This window comes from Pezoporus wallicus, unplaced genomic scaffold, assembly GCF_028554395.1.
Source record: "Pezoporus wallicus isolate ANWC-B61680 ecotype Strahan unplaced genomic scaffold, APGP_CSIRO_Pwel_v1 contig_8837, whole genome shotgun sequence".
In the NCBI taxonomy this organism is placed as follows: Eukaryota; Metazoa; Chordata; class Aves; order Psittaciformes; family Psittacidae; genus Pezoporus; species Pezoporus wallicus.
The window spans coordinates 2428570-2448716 of NW_026636730.1; the positions used below are offsets into that span (position 1 = coordinate 2428570).

The 20147-nt window shown below is 58.9% G+C and overlaps 1 protein-coding gene across 8 annotated transcripts in view; it reads right to left on the bottom strand.

Annotated features, from left to right (window-relative positions):
• Positions 1 to 20147, bottom strand: part of DYSF (dysferlin) — an 88896-nt gene that overhangs the window by 52585 nt on the left and 16164 nt on the right. For 4 of the 8 annotated variants that reach the window (XM_057401291.1, XM_057401287.1, XM_057401290.1 and 1 more), the window contains exons 13-32: positions 20015 to 20118; positions 19185 to 19253; positions 19065 to 19108; positions 18873 to 18955; positions 17082 to 17123; positions 16251 to 16366; positions 15838 to 15951; positions 14327 to 14504; positions 13547 to 13671; positions 12915 to 13021; positions 12121 to 12313; positions 10999 to 11154; positions 9854 to 9985; positions 9318 to 9484; positions 8723 to 8837; positions 8508 to 8613; positions 7737 to 7879; positions 6377 to 6550; positions 3884 to 3977; positions 3385 to 3462 (exon numbers count right to left, since the gene is read on the bottom strand). In XM_057401291.1, coding sequence (XP_057257274.1) covers positions 3385 to 3462; positions 3884 to 3977; positions 6377 to 6550; positions 7737 to 7879; positions 8508 to 8613; positions 8723 to 8837; positions 9318 to 9484; positions 9854 to 9985; positions 10999 to 11154; positions 12121 to 12313; positions 12915 to 13021; positions 13547 to 13671; positions 14327 to 14504; positions 15838 to 15951; positions 16251 to 16366; positions 17082 to 17123; positions 18873 to 18955; positions 19065 to 19108; positions 19185 to 19253; positions 20015 to 20118 — 2340 coding nt within the window. The remainder of the gene's footprint in view (positions 1 to 3384; positions 3463 to 3883; positions 3978 to 6376; positions 6551 to 7736; positions 7880 to 8507; positions 8614 to 8722; positions 8838 to 9317; positions 9485 to 9853; positions 9986 to 10998; positions 11155 to 12120; positions 12314 to 12914; positions 13022 to 13546; positions 13672 to 14326; positions 14505 to 15837; positions 15952 to 16250; positions 16367 to 17081; positions 17124 to 18872; positions 18956 to 19064; positions 19109 to 19184; positions 19254 to 20014; positions 20119 to 20147) is intronic. The other 4 variants (XM_057401294.1, XM_057401289.1, XM_057401288.1 and 1 more) reach the window with 1 other exon arrangement.

Sequence of the window (20147 nt, forward strand, 5' to 3'; positions counted from 1 at the left end):
CCATCACAGAGCAAGGCCAGCTTGGACAGAGCCTTGGGTGACATGAGCTAGTGTGAGGTGTCCCTGCTCATGGCCAGGGGCTGGAATTGAATGACCTTAAGGTCCTTTCCAACCCAAACCATTCCGTGATTCTATGATGGGGTCTTTCTGCACTGCCCCAGCTCCAGCACCAGCTCAGGGGTAGACAACAACACCCCCACTGTCCTGCTTTCCCACCTCAAAAGGACATCCCAGACCACTAATGGGGACCACTGAGTGGGATGGGGAAGGGATGTGGGACCCTCCGGCTCAAACACAAAGGGACCATTCCTGGCACATCCACAGCCGCGCTCCAGCCTCTGCTGAAACAGGATGATCCCAAACCCACCCCCTCGACACCCAAACACCTCCCAGCACCCCGAGAGCTGCCCAACAGATAAACCCCATCTTACTGTGACCTCAGTTCCTAAGCCAGAACCCACGAGCACAGCACATCCCGAGCACAGCAGCCCAGGGATTGCAGGTCCAGAAGTGCCTGAAGCTGTGCTGGGGACGTGCTGAGCAGCAGCACATGGAAAGCTGCCCCACGGAAAGCCCAAAGAACACCCAGGACGCCCTCTTCTCCACCTGTGACCGTGCTTTTATCCATGAAGGGGCATTTCTTACAGCCCAGTCTGAAGGATGCCCCGTTTTCCATCAAGGAAACCCCCCAGCCCCATTGCAACATTCCCAGGATGGAGAGCAGAGGAGCAGCAACTCCACTGAATGTTCAGCCATGCAAACAAGCCCAAACTGGTTTATGGATCAGCCACCGTTGGGTACGCTCCTTCCCAACTGCATTTTCAATCAGTTCTTTCATTCCTAATAAAAGGGGGTTCTCTTCTCCAGCCTGCCCCAAACCACAGGACAAATCCCATCTGCATCCCCCACACCCAGGAGGCTGCTGCCCCCATTCCCTGCAAGGATTCAAGCACCCGGATGCTGAGGGCACATAAATCCAACCACAGACATCAGGAGGATGCTGGAGAAGAAGGCGCCCGTCTGCTCCGAGGTCCCAATTCCCACCTCTGAGCACATCTCATGGAGGTTCCCCCCTGTGCTCCATCACCTTCACACCAGCCCAGAGCCCTCCCTGTGATGCTGCTGCACATGGGGGTGGTCTGGGGCAATGTGCCACTATAAACACCACTGCCCTCTGCTCTGGAGCTGTCTGCTACCCAACCGTGCTACCCAGCATCACCTCCTGCCACCCAGCGTCACCTCCTGCCACCCAGCATCACCTCCTGCCACCCAGCGTCACCTCCTGCCATCCAGCATCACCTCCTGCCACCCAGCATCACCTCCTGCCACCCAGCGTCACCTCCTGCCACCCAGCATCACCTCCTGCCATCCAGCGTCACCTCCTGCCACCCAGCATCACCTCCTGCCACCCAGCATCACCTCCTGCAGCATCACCTCCTGCCATCCAGCATCACCTCCTGCCACCCAGCGTCACCTCCTGCCACCCAGCGTCACCTCCTGCCACCCAGCATCATCTCCTGCCCCCCAGCATCATCTCCTGCCCCCCAGCGTCATCTCCTGCCACCCAGCATCACCTCCTGCCACCCAGCGTCATCTCCTGCCACCCAGCGTCACCTCCTGCCATCCAGCGTCACCTCCTGCCATCCAGCGTCACCTCCTGCCACCCAGCGTCACCTCCTGCCACCCAGCATCACCTCCTGCCACCCAGCGTCACCTCCTGCCACCCAGCATCACCTCCTGCCACCCAGCGTCATCTCCTGCCACCCAGCATCACCTCCTGCCATCCAGCGTCACCTCCTGCCACCCAGCATCACCTCCTGCCACCCAGCATCACCTCCTGCCACCCAGCATCACCTCCTGCCATCCAGCATCACCTCCTGCCACCCAGCGTCACCTCCTGCCACCCAGCATCACCTCCTGCCATCCAGCGTCACCTCCTGCCACCCAGCATCACCTCCTGCCACCCAGCATCACCTCCTGCCATCCAGCGTCATCTCCTGCCACCCAGCGTCACCTCCTTCCACCCAGCATCACCTCCTGCCACCCAGCGTCACCTCCTTCCACCCAGCGTCACCTCCTGCCATCCAGCGTCACCTCCTGCCATCCAGCATCACCTCCTGCCACCCAGCTTCAACTCCTGCCACCCAGCTTCAACTCCTGCCACCCAGCATCACCTCCTGCCACCCAGCATCACCTCCTGCCATCCAGCGTCACCTCCTGCCATCCAGCATCACCTCCTGCCATCCAGCGTCACCTCCTGCCACCCAGCATCACCTCCTGTCACCCAGCATCACCTCCTGCCATCCAGCATCACCTCCTGCTACCCAGCATCACCTCCTGTCACCCAGCATCACCTCCTGCCATCCAGCATCACCTCCTGCCACCCAGCATCACCTCCTGCCACCCAGCATCACCTCCTGCCACCCAGCTTCAACTCCTGCCACCCAGCATCACCTCCTGCTACCCAGCATCACCTCCTGTCACCCAGCATCACCTCCTGCCATCCAGCATCACCTCCTGCCATCCAGCGTCACCTCCTGCCACCCAGCATCACCTCCTGTCACCCAGCATCACCTCCTGCCATCCAGCATCACCTCCTGCCATCCAGCGTCACCTCCTGCCACCCAGCATCACCTCCTGTCACCCAGCATCACCTCCTGCCACCCAGCATCACCTCCTGCCATCCAGCGTCACCTCCTGCCACCCAGCTTCAACTCCTGCCACCCAGCATCACCTCCTGCTACCCAGCATCACCTCCTGTTACCCAGCATCACCTCCTGCCACCCAGCGTCACCTCCTGCCACCCAGCGTCACCTCCTGCCATCCAGCATCATCTCCTGCCACCCAGTATCACCTCCTGCCACCCAGCATCACCTTGGGTCAGGGAGAAGAAGCAATGAGCAAAGCAAGCAGCTCTGCCTCAGGCCTGCCCTGGGTAACTGCCGGGTTCTGTTGGCCTCTCAGGTGAGAGCTCTTGCAACTGATGTGTTTTGGCTGATGGGAATTCAAGCTCCCAGGCTTGGGAAAGCCTCGTGCCAACGTCCTCTGCTGCTTGGCTGCGGAGCACTGCTCGTTACACATCAGTGCATCATAGGAACAGAGTGGTTTGGGGTGGAAGGGACCTTAAAGCTCCTCCAGTCCCACGGGCAGGGACCCCTTCCACTAGAGCAGCTTGCTCCAAGCCCCTGTGTCCAACCTGGCCTTGAACACTGCCAGGGATGGGGCAGCCACAGCTTCTCTGGGCACCCTGTGCCAGCGCCTCAGCACCCTCACAGGGAAGAGCTTCTGCCTGAGAGCTCATCTCAGTCTCCCCTCTGGCACCCCCAGCGTTCGTTACCACACTCATTACAAGCACAATCAGTGGAGGGCAGCATCTGGGCTTACCCGAGAAGCTGTCCTTGTCCATGGCGATCAGGTCCCGTGCCTGGTACATGTAGCAGCGGAGGTGGTACCTGTTCCCACCTGCAGAGACGAAGGACAAGCAGCTCAGAGATGCATTTTGTTCCCATGTCTGGTTCCCTATGGAGCAATGCAGGGCACCAGGGGAATAGAACCCCAGAATGGGTTGGGTTGTTTCACACTAAACCAGGTCACCCAAGGCTCTGTCCAACCTGGCCTTGAACAGCACCAGGGATGGAGCCTTCACCAGTGGGCTCTAACCAGCCCCAGGCTCATGTCTGAGGTTGGCTTAATCCTCCCTATGGCTTCCCAAGGGAGCATCAAGCCCTGAGCATGTTGATGCTCCCAGCAGGACAAACCATGCCCCATCCTTCCCCACCCTCCCGCACTCGAGGTGGGTGAGAGGAAGCGGATGGGAACACTGAGCTATGGGGACCTCAGCGCAGGGGAACATCGCCCTGCCCTCCATCCCCTGGGGCCTTACAGTCAAATATGCAGGAAATGGTGGGTCTGTTGACACCAAAACTGAGGGTGGAGATGGATTTGCCATCATCGCTCTTGTCGTCTGTCACTCCCCCCTGCAGGAGGAAACAAGGCATGGTCAGCGATGGGTACTGCGGGGTAGCATCCGCAGGGGTGTCCAAGAGGACGTGGGTCTCCCGGTGCCTCCTGGAAGCCCATCGGGGGACCCTCAGGCTCTTCAGCCCCAGGAAAGCAGAGAGGAACCAAGAGGTCCAACCGTTCCCATCACTGCCAAGGCCACCACTAACCCATGGCGCTGAGGCCTCGTCTCAGTGGCTCACCAGTGACACCAGGGGATGTTCAAAGCAACCAGGACCCCCCTGGCACCACATCGGCAAAGCACCGGTGCCACATGGCTTTAATGGGGCTTGTCCTCCTCTTCCCCTTTGCTTCAGCTTCTGCCCCACACATAGGGAAGGGATTTCCCTCCCTTGGGTCTCCCCCACATCCCCTGGTACATGGCGGACCCCGGATGGGTCCATCAGCATCCAACCCACAGGCCAGTTTTGTAGGTGAAGTGTGTGATCAAGCAGAGACCAAACAGCTCCATCAGAACCCTGCATCCAATTCCAGAGCCAGGGATGGGCATGGAGGGACCCAGCACCGCCCCATGGATGTGCATGGACACACACCCCACGTTATAGGGTTTTCCAGCTAAATCCTCCCTGATATTCCCTGCTGAGATGCAAAGGGAGGAAGCATCTGGCTGAAGATCCCATCGACGGACCCCAGGGGGAAAGGGGAGAAGATGGGATCCCACTGACAGCCCTGGGGGTGGGCAGCTGCTGGGACCCCCATCTATGGGGCAAGCACAAGATGATGCCTGTGAACACCACGGAGCTGCTTGTGTCCCAAAGGAGCTGCTGGGTTCAAACACTGGACAGGGTTGAAAGGCAGAGCAGAGGAGGAGGAAATAAAGCCAATGGAGGTGCGGGGGGGATAAGAAATCCCATAATAGGGGCTTTGTGCTATGGTTGATTCGCATTTAGTTATTGGAAAAGGCAAAGGATTATGAAATCCAGGGAATTAAGAAAGCCAGAATATTGGCTAAGCAAAGAGCGGCGCAGGCAGCAGATAGCAATGGGCAGACAATGGGCTTTGGGGTCCCTGGGAACCATCTTATCTGGGATCCCTGGGACTATCCCATATGGGCTCCCTGGGGGACCATCCCCTCCAGGTGTCCCTGGTGAACATCTTATCAGGGCCCCCTGGGGGACCATCCCATCCAAAATCCCTGGGGACCATCCCATCCAAGTATCCCTGGGGACCATTGTATCAGCAGTCCCTGGAGACCATCCCATCCCAGTATCCCTGGGGACCATTGTATCAGCAGTCCCTGGGGACCATCCCATCCCAGTATCCCTGGGTACCATTGTGTCAGCAGTCCCTGGGGACCATCCCATCCCAGTATCCCTGGGGACCATTGTACCAGCAGTCCCTGGGGACCATCCCATCCCAGTATCCCTGGGGACCATTGTACCAGCAGTCCCTGGGGACCATCCCATCCCAGTATCCCTGGGTACCATTGTACCAGCAGTCCCTGGGGACCATCCCATCCCAGTATCCCTGGGTACCATTGTATCAGCAGTCCCTGGGGACCATCCCATCCCAGTATCCCTGGGTACCATTGTGTCAGCAGTCCCTGGGGACCATCCCATCCCAGTATCCCTGGGGACCATTGTACCAGCAGTCCCTGGGGACCATCCCATCCCAGTATCCCTGGGTACCATTGTGTCAGCAGTCCCTGGGGACCATCCCATCCCAGTATCCCTGGGGACCATTGTGTCAGCAGTCCCTGGGGACCATCCCATCCCAGTATCCCTGGGGACCATTGTGTCAGCAGTCCCTGGGGACCATCCCATCCCAGTATCCCTGGGGACCATTGTACCAGCAGTCCCTGGGGACCATCCCATCCCAGTATCCCTGGGGACCATTGTACCAGCAGTCCCTGGGGACCATCCCATCCCAGTATCCCTGGGGACCATTGTGTCAGTAGTCCCTGGGGATCATCCCATCCCAGTATCCCTGGGGACCATTGTACCAGCAGTCCCTGGGGACCACCCCATCCCAGCATCCCTGGGGACCATTGTACCAGCAGTCCCTGGGGACCATCCCATCCCAGCATCCCTGGGGACCATTGTACCAGCAGTCCCTGGGGACCATCCCATCCCAGTATCCCTGGGTACCATTGTGTCAGTAGTCCCTGGGGATCATCCCATCCCAGTATCCCTGGGGACCATTGTACCAGCAGTCCCTGGGGACCATCCCATCCCAGTATCCCTGGGTACCATTGTGTCAGCAGTCCCTGGGGACCATCCCATCCCAGTATCCCTGGGGACCATTGTACCAGCAGTCCCTGGGGACCATCCCATCCCAGTATCCCTGGGGACCATCCGGGCATCCCTGGGGCCCACCCCATCCCATCCGCAGGAGCTGGGGGGAGGTGGGTACACACCAGGGCCCCCTCCAAGGCGAAGACGGCGGCAGCCCCGGTGCGCTCCAGGGGCTCCATCCTGCGCCTCCAGCGGCGGCGGCGGAAGGTGTCGGTGCGGCGCTGCTTGAGGTGGAAGCGCCAGCCGAAGAGCGAGGCGTATTCCCAGCCCTCGCCCTCCAGCTCCTCCTGCTTGTGCTGCCGGGAACAGGGTGGGAATCAGCGCAGGGATCAGCCCCACCTGCCCACAGCCCCCCTGCGCTCACAGCGCTGAGACCCCGGCACAGCCAAAGGGCAAAGGCACTTGAGCACGGGGCTCTCCAGGGGTAAGACTGAGCCCACCCAAACCTGGCGCAGCCTCTTCAAGCTGTTGCCTGCTAGGGATGTCCCACCCCCTGTCCTTCTGTATCTCCACCTTAGAACCATTCCGCTTGGAAAAGAAACACTTAGGTTGGAAAAGACCCTTAATGCAGAATCCTGAAATGGTTTGGTTTGAAGGGACCTTAAAGCTCCTCCAGCCCCAACCCCTGCCACGGGCAGGGACCCCTTCCACTAGAGCAGCTTGCTCCAAGCCCCTGTGTCCAACCTGGCCTTGAGCACTGCCAGGGATGGGGCAGCCACAGCTTCTCTGGGCACCCTGTGCCAGCGCCTCAGCACCCTCACAGGGAAGAGCTTCTGCCCAAGAGCTCATCTCAGTCTCCCCTCGGGCAGGTTAAAGCCATTCCCCTTGGCCTGTCCCTACATCCCTTGTCCCAAGCCCCTCTCCAGCTTTCCTGGAGCCCCTTTAGGCACTGGAGCTGCTCTAAGGTCTCCCTGGAGCCTTCTCTTCTGATCTTTCCCACCTCTGATCCCCCCCAGGGCCACCACAGCTCTGCCACCGAGGGACATCCATCACAAGCCCATAGAGGCTTTATCTCCTCAGAGCTGTGTCAGCTCCCTGGGACACCTGCATCCCTTGGGCAAACGGGCTGGCAGGGGCTCCCGGTGCTTCCCAGCCTCTGTTGTATGGAAAAACCACTGGAAAGGGAACCAGTGTCCTGGGGAAATGGTTTGGGAGGGGGGGGGGGAGATATCCCAACTCTGCGGCGGCATTTACAGCCCAATTGCACCACCTAGAGGGAAGCAGGACCGGCACCAGGGACACACTGGGGATCTCTCCCTGCTCCTACGCTGGTGGAGGTCCCCATCCCACCCCACAGCCCAAGCAAGCACGCCTGGAGGGGGCTCCACCTCTTGGAGGTGCTGACCCCCATGGTGGACACCGAAGGCTGCTGCCTGCTAGGGCAGGGAGAGCCCGGCCACCCAGAGCCCAGCGGGGCCCTGCAGAAGGCCAAGCAGCTCCGTATGGACACGGCCCTGACTCATTCCCACAGCCCCATCCCACCTTCCTCATGGTCTCCATGTGCGCCAGGTCCCGGCGGCGCAGGCGCACCCAGCGCCGGCGCCGGTTGGTGTGGTACATCTTCTCTGCCGGCACCCAGGCCTTGGGCTTGCGGTCCGGAGGGATGGTGATGCCGTATTCCCAGCCTGGGGGAGAAGGAAGCAGCTGGTGAAGGTGAGAGATGAGCCCCAGAACCTTCCTGCAATCAGGAACCTTCCTCACACATGGAACGGGTTGGGATGGAAGGGACTCATCCCGTTCCAATCCTCTGCCACGGGCAGGGACATCTGGACATATCCCGACTGGAATAACTTTGATAGCAAAGGTTTGTCCAGATGCAGCCCACGTTCCCAGTTTGACAACGGCCTGCTTGTGCTGCTGCTCAATGCAGGTGTGCCTCTGGGGATGCCCGGATGATGGGTTCATGGTGTCCCACCAGCCCTTGGCTCTGAGCCACAGCTTGGGGACTTTCCTCTGTGCCCTTCCTTCCTCAAGCAGCCCCAGCCCTTGTGCCCACGCTCGGATGCTCTCTGACTGATGCTTTCCATTCCTCTTTCACCCAAAGCCAGGGGAGATGCCTGGACCCCAGCAACTGCCCACCCCATAGCCCCAGAATGAGCCAGAGCGAGGGGGAGATGACTGCTCCTGAAGCCATCAGGGCAGCCACAGATGGGATGCTACCATCCCCTGGTGCTGGATGGGACCGTGGAAGGAAACACCACAACAGGCAAAGAGGATGAAACCAGGAGGGGTGCCCAGAACTGATCCTGATACCTTTCTCATCCACAGCTCTGTTGAGGTCCGTGTCCCACTCCACATCTTCCCATTTCCAGCCCGGAGGACACTCGATCTCATCCTTATGCAGGACCTTCTCCCCGTTCTGTGGGATACAGGGATGTTTTCCATCAAGCAATGCCCTGATCCCATGGGGGTTCCTACCACTGCACCCCGCATTGCTGACCCCCCCGAGCTGCCCACTTCACCCTTACCACATCAGTGTAGGCATCGGTCATGTGGATCCATTGGCCTCCAGGCAGCCGGAGCTGGTTCTCGAACACCTCCTCCACGAAGCTCAGGTGCCCTGCATCTACATCATGCAGCAACCTGCACCCCGGGGAGATGCACAGCGTCAGGAGCTCCCTCCCTGCCCCACAGGGACCCTGGGTCCGACCCCCTATTGCATCCTGAACCTCTTCTACCCCAAGCAGAGCTCCCATGGAACCTCATCCCCTCAGCTCAGTGAATCCCACCACTAGATCCAATGCAAGAAGCTTGCAGAGCTGTGCTGAGCACCCACATCAGTGCCCCACAGGGATCCCACCTCCAAAGCTCTTCAATGTGGGGTTTGCACAGGCACCCCAGTGAGCTGGGGCAACCGTGACCATGAGTGCCATGGTCACTCAGCAATGATCCATCCTGCACTAATGCTGCTGCCTCCCAAGGATGGGGTAAGGCAATGAGGAACCCCCACGGCACCCCAAGCCTCCATGCAGCTTTGTGGGTGACCTCACACAGCTCAGCATCACTTTGGGATGCCCAGGCCAGCCCGTCAGGCTCTGCTCCTCACAGAACACCATCACTCACGTCTTCTCCGGGCAGATGAACCAGTCCCCAGCCCAGGTCCAGCCTGTGGAGGGGCGGAAGCTGTCCTTGGGCAGCTTGATCTTGCCGGTGACATCCGAGTACTTGGGGTAGGTGAGGCCAGTGGTGCCCCAGTTCCCCACCAGCGCCAGCTTGGTCTGGTTCTCGTACTGGGGGAGCAAAGGCAGATGATGGTGCCACATCGGAGGCACAAAGCCCCATCCCATGAGCAATCCCTTCCTTCCTGCAGAGCCCAACCTGAGGACAGACCTCTTGGGAAGAGCCTAACCCCCCCACCAGCCCCCTGACCCTATGGGCACCCTCAGGTTACCCCTCAAAGCATATTGAAGGAGATGTGAAGCCACCAACCTCTCCCCAGCCTTTTGGCTCTTTCTTCTCCCCACTGGTAGGGACTGATGTGACCCTCACTTAGCAGTGGCATCACCCATGGTCCAGCCCACCCCATCCCCTCATGATGATGACGATGCTCCCACCAAGGAGAAGAAAACCCTTCTTCGTGGTCCCCATTGGATGCTCACTGTTTCGGCAAAGACGGAGAGCTTGCCCTCGGCGAACTGGTTAAACTCCTTCTCATCCACCGAGAGCCCGAACCAGAGCTGCACCCGGATCTGCGCCGGGATCTTCGGGCCCATCACCTCCTCCTGGGGGTACTGCCAAAGGCAGAGCCACATCAGTACCCCCGAGGAGGGTATTAACAGGGGATGCTTGGGATGTGAGGCTGAAGTAAAGCCCCCATAGCCCCGGAACTGGGACAACGTCAACAGCATGAAGAGCGCTTTGGGGAGGAGCTTCAAAGCTCCTCAGGGTGAGGACACCGAGCCCAACAACGTACTTAGAATCACAGAACGGCTGGAAAGGACCCTGAGATCACCCAGTTCCAACCTTCAGCAAGAACACACAGAATAAAGAGGGAGATGTCTCGCTGCCCTGTTTTCTGTCACTATTTTCCCCCTCCAAGTGATGCTGGTTTTCCATCCAGAGCTAAAGGACAGAAGAAAACCCAATGTATTTTTGTTCTTTTGCTGCCAGTGCGAGGTTTGGGGGTTTATTTCATTGATTTCACTTCACTTTGGGTTTTCAGAGCTGGCTCAGCACCGATTGCCTGCTCCCAAACTGGCACAGAGGGAAAGGGCAAAGAACCATCGCTTGAGATGCGAGAAGCTGGGTAAGAGCCTGGCAGAGGAGGCCTCAGCTTGGAATCCCTGGGCTGGCAGAGGGGCAGGAATGTGCAAAGACATCAAAAAACATTAAAAAGTTAAAAATGAAACTAGGTTTTGTCTCAAAAAGCACCATCTGGGACAAAGAGCACCCGTGTTCGATGCTTGGAACATGCAGAAAATCTGGGGGTTGGAACTTGATGATCTTCAGGTCCTTTCCAACCCAAACCATTCTGGTTCTATGATACAGAGCTATCCACAGGGATCTGCTGCACGGCCATGGCAGAGGAGCTGGACTCTGCCAGAAGCACCACCAGGATTTACCATGCAGGAACCTCCTTTCAGAGGGTCAGAACCGGGTCTAGGGCTTCCTTGGAGCCCCACACTCTCACGGGTTGATGCTGAGCTGGGATTTCAGGCCTCCCTGCTTGGCTTTCCCTCCCGTTTTAGGGACGGACGGGTTCCATCCATCACTGGTGCGCACACCCCAAGAGCCCTGAGGGTACCTTCAGGAAGATGGTCTGCAGCTTCCCGCAGTTCTTGCCGCAGCAGTTGGAGATGTTCCTGGAGAAGAGGACCTCATGGGCGGGCACGCGGGCGTACGCCACGCGCTTGTCCCCCTGCAGCATCCAGATGACGATGTCGGGGAGGCTGTTCTGGGGCTGGAAGACACAGAGGCCGTCGTGTCCAAGTGGGGCTCTGATCTAAGGCTCTGATCTGATCGGGCTAAGAAAGTTGGGGCTGTTCAGCCTGGAGAAGAGAAGCTGCGTGGAGACCTCAGAGCAGCTTCCAGTGTCTGAAGGTGGCTATAGGGATGCTGGGGAGGGACTCTTCATTAGGGACTGGAGTGATAGGACAAGGGGTAACGGGTTCAAACTGAAACAGGGGAAGTTTAGGTAGGATCTAAGGAGGAAATTCTTTCCTGTGAGGGTGGTGAGGCACTGGAATGGGTTGCCCAGGGAGGTTGTGAATGCTCCATCCCTGGCAGTGTTCAAGGTCAGGTTGGAAGAAGCCTTGGGTGCCATGGTTTAGTGTGAGGTGTCCCTGCCCATGGCAGAGGGGTTGGATCTTGATGATCTTAAGGTCCTTTCCAACCCTAATGATTCTATGATTCTGTGATCTAGAGCACCAGCCATGGGGGCATGAGGGAGGCCCCGAGTCCTGCTGCCAACCCAAGCCCATGGAGTGAGACCTGCCCACCCAAACCCCAGCTCAGCAGCTCCAGATCCCATCTGGGTCTGGCCAGGGATGAGCAGCCTCCTGTTTCCCCAAGCCCTGGCCTCCACTAAAGCATTCGTTGAGGGTTTGCTGGCCATGCTGTAAAGATGTGCCATGAACAAGGTTAAACCTCAATGACTGGGGGCCAAACGTGTTGCCTGTTGTGTTCACACCACATCACTTGCCTTGGCTCACATAGAAACATAGAATCCCAAACTGGTTTGAGTCGGAAGGGACCCTAGGGACCATCCAGCTCTAACTCCTTCCACAGGCAGGGACACCTTGTACTAGAGCAGCTTGCTCCAAGCCCCGTCCAACCTGCCCTTACACCATGGTGATGGAGGGCTTGGGAAGCCCATGACCCTCCGCAAGGTGCAAAGCAGCTCCTGCCACCACCACAGCAGCGTTACCTCCTCCGCCATGGCCTTCAGCCTGGAGAGCCAGTCCTCTGCCTGCTCCAGGGCTGCCGAGAGGCTCGAGTCCTCGTGCTTGAGCTTCAGCGCGGTCTTCACCATCTGCTCCAGGTTGCTGCTGCGGAACCGGTACAGGTTCTGGTCCAGGTGGGTGCTGGCTGGCTTAGCCAGGACGTCCGGCAGGGTCAGGCTGTGGCGATGGGCAGAGATCACAGAATACAGAAGGGTTTGGGTTGGGTTGGGTTGGGTTGGGTTGGGTTGGGTTGGGTTGGGTTGGGTTGGAAGGGGCCTAAGAGCTCATCTCAGTCTCCCCTCTGGCAGGTTAAAGCCATTCCCCTTGGCCTGGCCCTACATCCCTTGTCCCAAGCCCCTCTCCAGGTTTCCTGGAGCCCCTTTAGGCACTGGAGCTGCTCTCAGGTCTCTCCTTAAGGAGTTTTCTCTTCTCCAGGCTGAACATCCCCATCTCCTGCTCCAGCCATCAGACACACAGCACCCATGAACAGCCAAACACCCCTCTGCGTGGGTGCCTCCTGTGCAGGGCACACAAGATTCAACCAGAAAGCCCCATCAGTGCTCCTCACCCCACCACCCCTCTGGCTGGGCTCCTGCCCCACACCGTGCTGCTCGAATGTCACCATTTCAACTCCATGCCTTGGCTCAGCAGCTTTTGAAGCCAACAGTGGCCAATGACCCACAGTTTTCTGAGAGGAAGGAAGACCTTGTCCCTTCCTAGATAGCCAAGGGCAGTAAATGCCACGCTAAGGCTGACGCTGAAACGGGGCAGCACGTACCTGCAGTCAGCGATGGTGTCATCCAGCAGCTGGGCACACAGGGCATCCAGCTCACTCGGTGAGCGGTTGGCCTTGAGAGCCAGGTGGACCTTCTCCAGGTTTGCTTCCTGCGTGATAGGGAGGGAAGAGGAGGAACTAAGGAACCCCCCATCCCTGCTCCACCTTGAGCAGGTTGTCCAGGACCACATCCAGTTGAGTGCTATCTCCAAGGATGGAGGCTCCACACTCTCCATGGACCCTCCCAGTGAGTGCCTGGAGCTGCTCCCATGATTGGAAACCCCAGGCTGGGTCCCACCAGGGCTCTGCACCTCTGGTTTTGCTCCTGTTGGAGCTCCAGAGGGAAACAACAGCAAGAAATCCCATCAAGAGCTCAGGAGCTGAAGGAAGGTCTTTGCCTCCTGCACCTACATCAGTAGGCAAAGCACTGTGCTCACACCCCAGTGCAGACAAGGGTGGTCCCTTCCCCTCCATCACTCCATGGGCAGAGCACAGCACCCAGGACACCAACAGATTCCCCCTCCACAGCACAACAGTCATCAAACCCAGCCCTGACCCAGCCTGGGGATGGCCTCAGCCCCTCAAGAAGGATGGAGAATGGAGGTGATGATGCTCCCGGCTACCACAGCACTCACCAGCCTGTCTGCTGCGTGGTGGAGCAGGTTCTGGGCATCGGTCCGATAGCTGATGTCCTCCCAGTAGGATGACAGCACCACCACGGGCTTCACGTTGCCCCAGGGCAGGTAGTAATACTGACAGCCTGGAGGAGACAGCACATGAGTGAGCTCCTCGTACTGGGGTGATGGGCTCCCCACCCATCACCATCTGTCATGGATAGAAGCCCATCTTTGGAGCTCTTTTGGAGCAAGAGGATGGGAATTGTGCTCCCCAAAGCAACCCAAGGTCCAAATTGATCTGCATCAACCTCCATGGCTACAGCAGCTCCTGCAGAGCAGCAAGGCCAGAAACCAACAGAACAACCCCGATGCAGTGGGGACATCTCAGTCCAGACCAAGAGTCCCACAGGAGCCAGGGAAAGGCCACCCCAGAGCAGTGCCTCTTCCTTAGAGAGAAATGGGCACTGTTAGTGCCTGAATGCTGCCCAAGAACCACTTCAAGAACTGAGAGAAGTAATCCTGGATTCCCCACTCCTCCCCAGCCACATATTCCCCCATCACAGCACGGTTGAGGCGGGTAAGAGACCATCCCATCCAGCCCATGCTCAGGCAGGATCACCTTGAGCAGGGTGTCCAGGATCACACAGAACCACAGAAGGGTTTGAGCTGGAAAGGACCTTGACACCATCCAGTTCCAACCCCTGCCATCCAGTTGGGTGTTGAGTATCTCCAAGGATGGAGCCTCCAAACCCTCCCTGCGCATCCCACCCATCGCTTGGTGACCCCGGAGCTGCTCACCATCGAAGACAGCCCGGCTGTACTGCGTGGTGGAGGCCAGGGGCAGGCACGTGGTGTCGAACTTGTTGCCGTAGTTGCCGATGCTGACCTCGAACTGGATGGCATCATCCACGTCCTGCAGCATGGTGGCCGAGTAGAAGGCGGCGAACAGGGAGTACTTCCGGCGGCGCAGGTACTTCTGCAACAGGCAAAGGACCGTGGCCATAGGAGACACCACTGGGCTCCCCAGCACACGCAGCCTCTGCTGTCCCAGTGCACAGCAGCTCGGTGAGGCCTCCAAGGTGGAAACGTTTATGGGAAGGAAGGAAAACAGAGGTTGGAGAAAGGGAATTTGGGGTGAGATGTTCAGGAGGAAGCCGACAGAGGAGAAGGGTAGAACTTCCCCTGGGAAATTCAGCTTAAAGGTGAAGAAACATGGGCAAAAGGAGCAAGATATCTGTGATAGAGCCTGAGCTGAGACACACAGAATCACAGAATAGTTTGGGTTGGAAAGGACCTGAAGCTCATCAAGTTCCAACCCCCTGCCATGGGCAGGGACACCTCACACTAAACCATGGCACCCAAGGCTCTGTCCAACCTGGCCTTGAACACTGCCAGGGATGGAGCATTCACAACCTCCCTGAGCAACCCATTCCAGTGCCTCACCACCCTCACAGGAAAGAACTTCTTCCTTATATCCAGTCTAAACTTCCCCTGTTTCAGTTTGAACCCGTTACCCCTTGTCCTATCACACCAGTCCCTAATGAAGAGTCCCTCCCCAGCATCCTTACAGGGCCCCTTCAGATACTGGAAGATGCTCTGTCTCCATGCAGCTTCTCTTCTCCAGGCTGAACAGCCCAAACATCTCCAACCCCTCCATGGTAGTCAGAGAATCATGGAATGGTTTGGGTTGGAAGGGACCTTAAAGCTCCTCCAGCTCCAACCCCTGCCACGGGCAGGGACCCCTTCCACTAGAGCAGCTTGCTCCAAGCCCCTGTGTCCAACCTGGCCTTGAGCACTGCCAGGGATGGGGCAGCCACAGCTTCTCTGGGCACCCTGTGCCAGCGCCTCAGCACCCTCACAGGGAAGAGCTTCTGCCTTATCTCCAACCTGAACTTCCCCTGTTTCAGTTTGAACCCATCACCCCTTGTCCTGTCCCCACAGTCCCTGATGAAGAGTCCCTCTCCAGCATCCTTGTAGCCCCCTTCAGACACTGGAAGCTGCTCTGAGGTCTCTCTCAGCTTCTCCAGGCTGAACAGAACCAACTTTCTCAGCCTGTCTCCATACAGGAGCTGCTCCAGCCCCTGATCACCCTCGTGGCCTCTGGACTTGTTCCAACAGCTCCACGTCCTCCTTATGCTGAGGCCACGATGCTGTTCACCACGGTCTGCTCGCTACCATGCAGCAGCTCAGGTGGAAACACAGCAGGAGAACCCCTCCAGGAGCCCACCAGGACATCACCCACCAAACCAGCACCTTCCACACCGTGCTGCTGGGGGCTGGCCCCAGACACCCCATAGGGGCCCCGTTACCTCCACACGCAGGACGTCATCCGCAGAGATGTCCTCCACCTTCTGCTCCACGTGCTCCACCAGCTTGGTCTCCAGCTCCACCAGCATCCTGCCGCGATACGCAACGCCCTCGCCCTTGGGGTAGACCAGGGACAAGGCGTCAGGACCCCGGTGTCCCCGGCCCATGGGCGAGCTCTGCCTTTGCCTTCAATGGGCTTCACTGCAGAGGAGCAGGACCAGGGAAGGTGCTGCTGCAAGAGCTTCCGAGGCGGAGCTGGGGCAATGGCAGGAGGTGTTTGGAGAGCGGGAGGAGGCAGGGCAGGAACCGCAGCGCAGGCTCCTCACGACAAAGCCAGTCCGGGTTAGAAGCGGCTGCTTTGGGCAAGCAGGAGCAGAGGTTTAGTTGAGGTGGTGCTGGGAGAAGCCGGGGTCACCTTGCCCAGGTTGAGCGTCTCATACGGGTCAGGGAAGCCGGTGAACTCCCGGGGGCTGCCGTAGAGGTTGATGTAGCAGGGACCAAACGTTGGCAGGAACCCGAGGCCGTCGTCCACTGCGGGGAAAGAGATGTTAGAGAGTCCTGAGCACCGCGGGGATGAGTCCCTGGGGCTGCGCTGCACGGGGACCGCGTGCATGAGGCTGGAGGCCACCAGAACCATGGAGCTGCTGCGAGGGCTGGAGCAGCTCTGCTCTGGAGCCAGGCTGAGAGCTGGGCTGGGGCAGCCTGGACAAGAGAAGGCTCCTGAAGGGGAGACCTGAGAGCAGCTCCAGTGCCTGAAGGGGCTGCAGGAAAGCTGGAGAGGGGCTTGGGACAAGGGATGTAGGGATGGGATGAGGGCTTCCAGCTGGAAGAGGGAAGAGCTGGATGGGATACAAGGAAGTTCTTCCCTGTGAGGGTGGTGGGACACTGGAATGGGTTGAATGTGCCTGCCCCATCCCTGGCAGTGCTCAAGGCCAGGTTGGACACAGGGGCTTGGAGCAAGCTGCTCCAGTGGAAGGGGTCCCTGCCCGTGGCAGGGGTTGGAGCTGGAGGAGCTTTAAGGTCCCTTCAACCCAGCCCAGGCTGGGATTCTAGGGAAGAGCAGTGGAGCCCTTTCCATGCTCCCACAGGGCAGGAGGAGGCTGAGCTGGAGCTGCCCCCTCGCCCCATTCATGTGCCCGGACACAATGCACCGATGCTCCACTAACTCCATCCAGAGCCCTGGTGGCACCTGAACCAAAGCCATTACCGAGCTCTACTGCAAACCCAGAGGCTAAGGGGGACGTACGGTCTGAGGCTTTCAGAGGCTTCGCGAGAGCAGGAAACTCATCTGAGGCACAAAGAAAGGGAGAGAGGTCAGGAAAGGCAGCAGAGGAGCATGGAGGAGGGATGGAGGGGTATGGGAGATGAGGGTGGATGTTCTCATGGGCTTTGGTGCCAACAGAGACAGACAGAGAGAGGAAGGGGAGGTTGGTACAAAGCCCTGTGACCCTTCCAGAGCTGGAGGGCTGGTGTGAAACAGGAGGATTTGAGCATCCCTGAAGGATGCTCCATGTGTTGCAAAGGCCGGATGCAGCCTCAGCTCCCCAGCCCATCCTGGGTACCAAGCAGGTCTCAGTGGTAGGATGGGATGTGCTGGTCCTGGGTAGACCCCTCAGAACCTCCTCTTCCTCCCTCCTGGCCTCTCTGTCTCTCTCAAGATCAGCCCAGGAGCTGCATTGAAACTGGGAAGAGTGGGGCTGGACTCACAAGAACCGTGCTGCACCCAGCTCCATGCCTGCATGCACAGCCATCAGTGGGACACGTGGCTGCAGCTTCACCCCATGCTTGTGTCTTGGCTCATGCCCCTGCAGAGTGGGGATGCTCGTGATGGGACAGGGCTTTGCAGGGTCTCAGAGATGCCCAAAGCAAAGGGAGCAGAGTGAGAGGAGTCCCAGTGAGGTGGCAGATGCCAGCAGGTTGTTAGCAGCAGGAGATGCTCATGCAGGTTAGTGCCTCTGTGCTGGTCCTTCACTTCAGAAAGCCCCTGGACTGGAAACAACCCCCTCAGCACAAGCTGGACCTGAGCCCTCACCCCATCCTCTGACATCCCCTAAATGTCACCTAAGGAGGAGCCACAAGTGGGGGCACACACAGGTGGGATGTGGCATCTTCAGGCATCCTGTATCAGCACCAGTGCGGCAGCAGGGCCAGGGCAGGGATTGTGCCCCTGCACTGGGCGCTGGGGAGGCTGCACCTCGAATCCTGTGTTCAGCTCTGAGCCCCTCACTACAAGAGAGACATTGAGGTGCTGGAGAGGGGCCAGAGAAGGGCAATGGAGCTGATGCAGGGCCTGGAGCACAGGGGTGATGGGGAAGGGCTGAGGGACCTGGAGGGTTCAGATGGAGAACAGAAGGCTCAGGGGGACCTGATGGCTCCCTACAAGTGCCTGAGAGGAGGATGGAGCCAGGAGGGGCTGGGCTCTGCTCCCAAGGAACAAGGGATGGGACAAGAGGAACCGGCCTCAAGCTGCACCAGGGCAGGTTTAGGTGGAGCTGAGGAACAATTCCTGCCCCAGAGGGTGCTCAGGCATTGGAACAGGCTGCCCAGGGCAGGCCTGCAGGCACCGGCCCTCCAAGTGTTCACACTTGTGGAGACGAGGCCTCAGTGCCATGGGGCAGTGGTGGCCTTGGCAGTGCTGGGAACGGTTGGACTGGGTGAGCTTTAAGGGCTTTCCCAACCCAGTTGTGATTCTGTGATCTCTGGCACTGGTGACTCCAGCACCTGTCACAACCCCACAGGGGAGCGCAGCCACATTCACACCTCAAAGCAAAGAGGAAGCAAAACCCCCCCACACCGTGGTCCTGCACCCCCCTCCCTCCCAGCACCACTGGCAGGACCTGAACATCTTCAGAACCACAAACCAGGAGGGGCCAGGTCCATGCAGAAAACACAGCAGCAACCCCCAGCACCCCAGCACCACTAAGAGGGCAGGGACCATCGCGTTGGGATGTCCTCCAAGCCAACACCGCCAGCCACGAGCATGCAGTGCTCCTCCATGGCCATGCATCCAAACCCCATCCTTCTGCCGCCCCCTTACCCTCCAGCTCCCCTCCTGGGGCCGAGATCTTGGACATGCAGAGGTGGGCAGTGCCAATGACATCGTTGTGCGTCAGACGGTCCCTGCAACGCAACCGGTGATGCCATCGCACCGCGGACCAGGAGGGGCTGCCCGTGGGGGCTCCCATTGCCCATCCCGCTCCTCCAGCTCGGTTTTCCTATCCCCACTCACCAGTCGGTCACCCGGATCCTCATCTTCTCACACATGGAAGGGAACTGGGGGAAGAGGGAGAGGAGCAGTGAGCGGTGGTGGGGCCGGGTGGGTAGGGACCATCGGGACACCCGTGCTCACCATTGCCGGTAGTGTCAGGCACTGGTTCCACTGCGGGTTGGCGTTCTTCTCCAGGATCCTCGAGTAGAGCTGGGGGTGGAGATGGGGATGGGAGGTCAGTGCTGCTCATGGATGTGTGCGTGCCAGGAGCTGCAATGTCCCCAGTGCCCCAAACCCCCGGCTCCATTCAATGGGGGGCCTCAGGGGGCTCTGCATCGCGTGGGGAAACCCCGCTGTGCAGCCACAGAGGATGCTGTGGGCTGCTCAAGGAACTTCCCCACCTTGGGACCACCGGAACCCACACCCTTCCCACTGTGGTTGCTCAGGGCAATGTCCCAAGGCTCTGTCCATCCCCGGGCACTGTCACCAGGGGAAGATCTTTGGGCAGAGGAGACTTTCAGCCTTCAGTGAGGTTCAAAAGACAAGCGGTGGCTCATGGACGTGTTGCTTAGTGAAGGTCACAGCAGCAAAGGAGTGGGATGGGGCTCTACAAAGCCACCAGAGCCACCTCCACACCCTGGCTGGTCATGGGGGGACATTTGGTGGCACGGGGCCAGCCCTTCACTCACTTCAGACAGCACCAAGCAGCAGCAGAACCCTCTGCTGCTGCTCTCTCCCCTTCCCAGCAGCTCAGCTCCTCCATCCCCATTCTTAATGCAGCAACACCTCTATGAGCCCAGTGAAGAAATGACTCCAACACAGCCCAGCACACCCTGTCCACCGCCACCGCTCGGCTTCAAGCGTGCCACAGACATGGGGACATCAGCAAAGCAAACGACCCAAACTTCCCCATGCCGAGACCAAGTTTCCCTATGGAAATCTGCCATCCCAGCCCCGCTCCAGCCTCTCACCGTCTTGCCTGCAAAGCTGACTTCCACAAAGGGATCCACCAGGTTCTTCTTGTTGCTCTCGAAGCCAAAGATCTGCCTGACGTTGTCCATGACAGCATCATCCACTGGGGGGGAAGGAGATGCTGAAAGCTGA